The sequence below is a fragment of the Carassius auratus genome, chromosome 2 (genome assembly GCF_003368295.1).
Source record: "Carassius auratus strain Wakin chromosome 2, ASM336829v1, whole genome shotgun sequence".
NCBI classification, from domain to species: domain Eukaryota; kingdom Metazoa; phylum Chordata; class Actinopteri; order Cypriniformes; family Cyprinidae; genus Carassius; species Carassius auratus.
The window spans coordinates 20,511,675-20,518,455 of record NC_039244.1 but is presented as its reverse complement, the minus strand read 5'-3'; the positions used below and the strand labels follow the sequence as shown (position 1 = coordinate 20,518,455).

The 6,781-nt window shown below is 37.6% G+C and overlaps 1 protein-coding gene and 1 pseudogene across 1 annotated transcript; one reads left to right on the top strand and one right to left on the bottom strand.

Moving 5' to 3' along the window:
• Nucleotides 1-1,034: 1,034 nt before the first annotated feature.
• On the top strand, nt 1,035-1,664 carry LOC113110994 (corticoliberin-1-like). The gene has a single exon (XM_026275356.1). It carries the CDS (start codon nt 1,347-1,349, stop codon nt 1,662-1,664), a length of 318 nt encoding a protein of 105 aa, XP_026131141.1. The 5' UTR covers nt 1,035-1,346.
• A 185-nt stretch (nt 1,665-1,849) lies between these two features.
• LOC113120113 (E3 ubiquitin-protein ligase TRIM63-like) lies at nt 1,850-6,691 on the bottom strand (annotated as a pseudogene).
• Between the last annotated feature and the right edge of the window lie 90 nt (nt 6,692-6,781).

The following is a 6,781-nucleotide window of genomic DNA, read 5'->3' as shown; positions in this document are numbered from 1 at the left end:
TACATTCACATTTCCCTGGACAAACATTTTACCAAACAAAAAAGCAGTTGCAACCTGGAAAAAGCACCTGTTCCTCTTAAATAATCCACAAACATGAATACATTATCTGTATAATGCGGTGCGGTGACTCAGTAACTGTCCCCTCACGGAGCGATGAAGTCCGCGTTTCACGGCTAGGCATTTATCATGTTTGAGCTCATTCCCACGACAGGCAATTTGAAAATAAAATGAATGCATTTTGTCCAGGTTGGTGATTATTTTAATAGGGTAAGATGTAAACCTGCTAAAACCGCGTGGGAGGTCGTTTTCTCCGTAACCTGGATTGATTAACTCGTGTCTCAGATCTTGCGCTCATATGTGCCACTGCCAACGATGTGAACAGGTGGAGATGCGCTGCCCTCCCTCGGCGCGTCAGTGCGTCATCAACAGAGTCTCTCAATTACCGGCGGTTGATTCAGATTCATTAACACGAATTAAGAAAGTCCCGGTTAATTCACAGGAGACTGAATCTCGATTAAATCTACAGCTTGAACTAAACTCACGACGGAATGCAAGAGCATTTCATTTGGATTTACTTGAACCGCAGCCAATTATTCAATGACTCATTCCGGTGATTCTGTCATCTCAGAAATATGATGCTCTTCGCCTCATATAAATTAACCCACTGATGCTCGAGATGCACCGACAACCCACTCTCACAAACAAGGTAACTTCCAGAGGACACCGACCTGAGGTAAGTATGACTCAAATCAGGCCTTTTACACAATTACATAAATGTAAAGTAAACTGTAGCTATGTTAATGGCTTAATGTGTGTTAGTTATTTGATTGAAATAATTGTTTGTAATAAAAGTAGGCCTAATGAATTCAATCAAAAGTCTGAGCCTACTTTTTTTCTTAATGCCAGACATAAGTTCTTACATAAGTTTTAACGTGAAACTATACAGTGAAGAAATAAATAAATAAATGTAAAAAAATAAATGAAATGCATTAAACATTAAAGCGTATCAGGATGACTATATGCCCGCATGTCATTAAAATGCTCAAACGGAATGGAATATTTTCAGGTTTAAATAAAATTGTGAAATATAAGCATTTTCTAGTAGTCTCCGATATATGGAACCCATAAAGCTATGGGTCATATAAAATTATTAAAGAAAGTATAAAAAGACATGCACGTATTAAAGTAAACAGAGAGAGAGTCCTGGACACATTTGATCGCCTCATATCATATCATGTTTATTCAGATAACCGGGAGTTTTCCTCAATGAAGCTGCACGTGCTACTCGCTGCTGTGTTCTTGGTGTCTTCGTCTCGCGTTCTGGATCCGCCCCCGGACAGACGAACATGCAGTTGCCGGTTCTGATGCGCTCAGGAGCTGAGTACTTCATCAGGCTGGACAAGGCCGCTCACAGTCCGCGCGCGGCCAACCGGGGATCACCGACACGCACCGAGGCGCTTCAGCTGCAGCTCACGCAGCGGCGGTTAGGAGGTAAGCTCGGTACTGTCGGTAACGAGATCCTGAACAGCCTCGAGAAGCGGCAGCGCCGGTCTGAGGATCCACCAATTTCCCTGGATCTGACTTTTCACCTGTTGCGCGAGGTGCTGCAGATGGCGCGAGACGAACAACTGGCCAGCGCGCGAGCAACAATCGCAAGATTATGAACGATTTAGGAAAATAATGCACGACTTACACAAACATTATATGTATAACGTATTAAAATATGATTTATGTTTAAGTGACGTAAGACATGTACAGGGTTTACATGTGAATACTCTTTTTAAATATTTTTATTCTTGTTGTATGCCTTTTCCTTCGTCTTTTAATGTATTCCGAAACACGCATATAAAAATATACAAAAGACAAGATTTATACACAATATTCCTTTATTTTCCATTTTAGTCAGTTACTTTAGTCAGAAAATATTATCAATGAATATTTAGGCCTAACATCTTTCCAAATTCCTACATTGATATTAAATGCATATTTATGACTTATTATGAAGTGTCAAAGTAACAAAATATTAGTTATGAAGTACTTTTCTGGAACATACTGTGATGTTTACTAACTTAGTCTGATATTATTTTGGCATATTTAACCAGGAAAAAGAGAAAACATGGTGTGTTCCATCCTCAGATGTCTGGCTAGGACCCGCAGTTACCTAAATATATGGAAAAGAAGGAAAAAGTGAGATGGAAAGAGACAGATGATGATGGCTGAACAGAAATTGAAACAGTAAAACAGAGCAAAAGGGTTTTCATAGTAATCTGTGCTCATAACATAATACAGCATTTCTCTGTGGTTTTGAAATGACCAAAAGGTTGCAAACGGGGCAGGTCAGGGTTTAGTGTTTAGAATTTTGTGATCGTCACTCGTAATTCAGTATTGTTCTGGTTTTGTCATCAGCTCTTTTTGGACCAAAAACTTCCATCCTTTTGACTAGAAGTTCAGATTCTGAAGCTACCAGCCTATTGCTCATACTTAAATGGACACTGTTTGTATTCCTCTTTAATTCTGTTTAGTTGTATTTCTGAGGACACTTTCAGTTATTACTCAGTTCTTTCTGGTTTCTGATTATATAAGTAAATTAATTTACCAAAGCATTTATGAGAATGATATTGTGACATTGTTAAAAACTCACACACACACACACACACACACACACACACACACATACACATATTGTGGCTATTAATGTGGGCAAAAGACCTGAATCAATGTTCAACATTTTCATTAGAATATAATTTGTTGAAAAGATTGTTGCACTCTCTCCAGGCAGGAAGTTGTATTTTTATTATCTCAATTTCTCTTTAGTTTAGAGAGACTGGGTCACATCATAAATAAATAAAGAACCATATAAACTATGCTAAAATTTATGGTAATTTTTGAAAAGAAATATCTTTCAGTATGTCATGGCTAACATTTTAGATTTTCATTATGTTGAATTCTAAAGAAAACTTATGCAGTAAAAAAATTATAATATTTCAATGTAATTCACTGAATTTTGTCAAACATATATTCTAGTTTGTTTTACAAAAAGTATAACTTGACTAATTAAAAAAAACTACATAAACAAAAATAAAAATACACGTTAACATGGAATAATGGTCCATTAGTTAATGTTAGTTAACTACAACTACATGTTAGTAAAATACAGTTATTCATTGTCACATGTAGTTCATGCTAATTCACAGTGCATTAACTAATGTTAACAAGCACAACTTTTGATTTGAATAATGCATTAGTAAATGTTGAAATTAACATAAACTAAGATTAATAAATGCTGTAGAAGGATTGCTCTTGCTTAGATCATTTTAACTAAAGTAGTTAACAAACATTAACTAATGGACCATTATTCTAAAGTGTTACCAAATAAACTACAAATTGTCCATATTTTGGTGTCAGTGGTCTTGTACTGTATGATTTTTAGGGAAAAAAATAAGCATGAAGGTCCACAAGTAACTCATTAGGACCATAGTGTCCAGATCATCCAAGAATGTAAGAATGAGATCATACTAAATAGCAACCAACACCAATTTGACAAAACATAAAATATGTATTATAAATAATTGCCATGAGATTGTGTTAGTTTCAATCTCCGCTAAATGGAACCTGATCCCAAAACAGCAACCACTAAACAGTGATCCCTATATGTCCTCAGATGTTTTTCTGAGTCTTTCACCAACCAAAGTTAACAATATTTACTGACCAATTCAAAATCATTTTATTAAATAATTACAATTACAAGGCATCACAAATATGGATGAGAGTAAGAGAGACAGAATCTTACCTGAACAGGTGTGTCTGTTGAAGAGTTGTGACTCGTGTCTGGAGTGGGCGTAAAGGGTGTGTTCTCTGCTGGGTTGATGTTCACTGATTGGCTTGGTTTTGATGACATCTGGGAGGAGTCAGCTGCCGTTGGTGGAGATGTCGGTACAGGGGTTTGTCTCTGCTGGGCCGGGGCAGGCGTAGCCACTAAAGATGTCTGAGTCTCCGGATTTACAGTAGTACCTGCTAATTCTTCCTGATCATCATCCACTTCATTTTCATCACCATCTACAGAGAGGAAGACCTTATATAAAGGAACAGATTTTAAAAAATGATTAAGGTTAGTATTAGAGTTAATTTACCTTTGGTAAAGTCTATGCTGAGTATTGCTCTTCGTTCAGGGCTGAAGTTTGCAGTGAAATGATCCATATTTTCATATCCCCGTTCCACCTTTTCTAAATGAGACACATTCCTCCCTTCTGCCTATCCTGAAATGAAAAAGAAAGAATGAATAAGATGGCATAAAGGAGAAGTGATTACAATTTATTTATATACATATCGGTAAAATGTTTATTTAAATCTTACTTTTGTAGTAGAGGCTTTGCATTCTGTTAGAGAGACATGTAGATTAAAAACTTAATTCATTGCTTAGGAAAAACATGCTTTATTTTCTAATACACAACATATTATTTTACATGAAGTGTTTTTGTTAATGAAAAGCACGCAAGTCTACAATCCAAAACTTGGCCAACCTGCAAGAAGATGGCCATCTCAGATTCCTCCATCGTCTGAATTCCTGTCTCCACTAATTTGGCTGTGTTATCCAGGTGCTCTCTGTAACTACACAGGTGATTGCTGTGATTGGCAGTGTGTTAAGATTAGTGTGTAAAACCTGCATAAACACACTAATAAAAAAAACACGCTGTTAAGGATAAAAAAAACTTTGAATGAAGCAGATAAATGTGTAGTGTGCATTTATATATATGTGTGTGTGTGTATGTGTGCATTTACTTGCACTGTAGGCCACCAATGTAGTCAAGTTTCTCCTGCTGTTCTGCGGTGATCTTCAGTGTGAGTTCTCCTCTGCGCTCTTCCAGAAGAGCATACAGACGATCAAACCACTCACATACACGAGACTTCTGCCTACGACCGTTCTCCTACATACAAACACACATGCACTGACATCCATGCATGGACCATAATGTAAGAAATAACTAAAAGTTGATGACATTGTCAAAAAATATATATATCTGTATATAACACCCACATACCTCCACTGCTCCGCAGCTTTCCTCTAGCTGACTGATGATGCCCTGAATTCTGTCATTGTTGCCAACCAACACAGCAACACCATCGGACAACTCAGTCTGTGCTCACAATCACATAAACATAAACTGATCAATCATCATGAAGATTAAATACAGAGGTGCAGGGAGAGGAAAGCAGAAATATAGATTTAAAGCAGCCTCACTTTCTGGGTCTCATAGACAGATTTGAGTGGAGCAACCTGACAGGACTGATGACTCCCAAAGACTTTACACATCGAACAAGTGGGAACAGAGCAGGTCACACAGTATATATTAATCTTCTCATCCGGATGCTCCTCACACATCAACATGTCATTCTTCAGTTCTGGCTCAGGCTTACTGCTGCTGACACACAAACAAAGATTTGTATTAAATTGCCTTATTTACACCAACTAGTGTTTAAAATGTTGTGCATAAATATATAGAGTAATAAAATATGAATCTTCAACAAAAACCAAAAAGAGAATTTAGAGACAGTAACTGTTGTTGTTCACGTAGATGTGTTTCCAAATGTGTGCGTGCTGTTGGGGCAACTGATAAGCACAAATTGTGTCTGGAATAGCTCCTATCACATTGGCCTACTTATAGCCCAACACACACACATACACAAATGGACAATCTGCTTGAATGGAATAGAATGATTATACAGCATAAATGATTAGAGAAGAGGATATGAAGCAGGTTTAGTTATAGTAAAAGTACCCGCTGGATTCCTGTTTGTACATATCTATGATGTTCTCCACCAGTAGGTTCCTTTGCAGGCCATACACCCCATGCCTATCCAGAACCACTTCATGCCTACAGGACGGGCAGCGGAACCGGCCACCAGAGCCCAATGTAGAACCTCCTCGTGTGGGCAGGTAGGGGTTTGAGGCCTAAAATACATACAAATACATTTTAATTTTCCTTACAAGGGGATCTAATATACAATCTCATGCATTATATATAAATAAAACAATACACTGACAGAAGAAATATTACTTTATCAATACTGTTGTAATTATTATACAATAATGAGCAGAAAAATATATCAATTACGATGAAGATGAAGAATGAAATCCACCCATTTCACCCATAACTTTACTAACTTTTCCAATTGTACACACAAATATGTATTATAAATAATAAGTTGTCATCATTATACAGCAGAACAGCTGCTGAGTTTAAAAGCACCAGTAGAAAATCTAGCTTAAACTGGTATACTTTTGGGTAGTCTAAACTGGTTACTAGCTGTTCTAAGCCATTCCAAACACAAGACAGTCTTGAACCACCAAATGTTCATACCAGCTTCTTGAGATGTTATTTTAAATATGGTGTTATGAAATACCATGCTCCAAAAATAGCTGTTAACTTTAAGTTTTCGTAAATACTGGCGGTACCTGAAAGATGTCATTGGCACATTTGCGACAAAGGTTGTGCTGGCACGGTAGTATCACCACCGGCTTGGTGAAGATCTCAAGGCAAATAGGGCATATCAGCTGCCTCTCCAAACTCTCCATGGTCTCCGCGTTCTTGGGCACCAGTAGTCTAAACCCACGCGGAGCGCACGCACTGGTCGAACACACTCTGGTGTGTGCTGGTCTGTCTATTTTTATTTTCTTACAAAAGAAATTCAGTCGTAATGTCTACCCGTGTGGGACGCTTACAAAAACGCTTTGTCACCTTCCTTCCACTTCTGGTCTGTTTTTAGAATGGATACGTCAAGG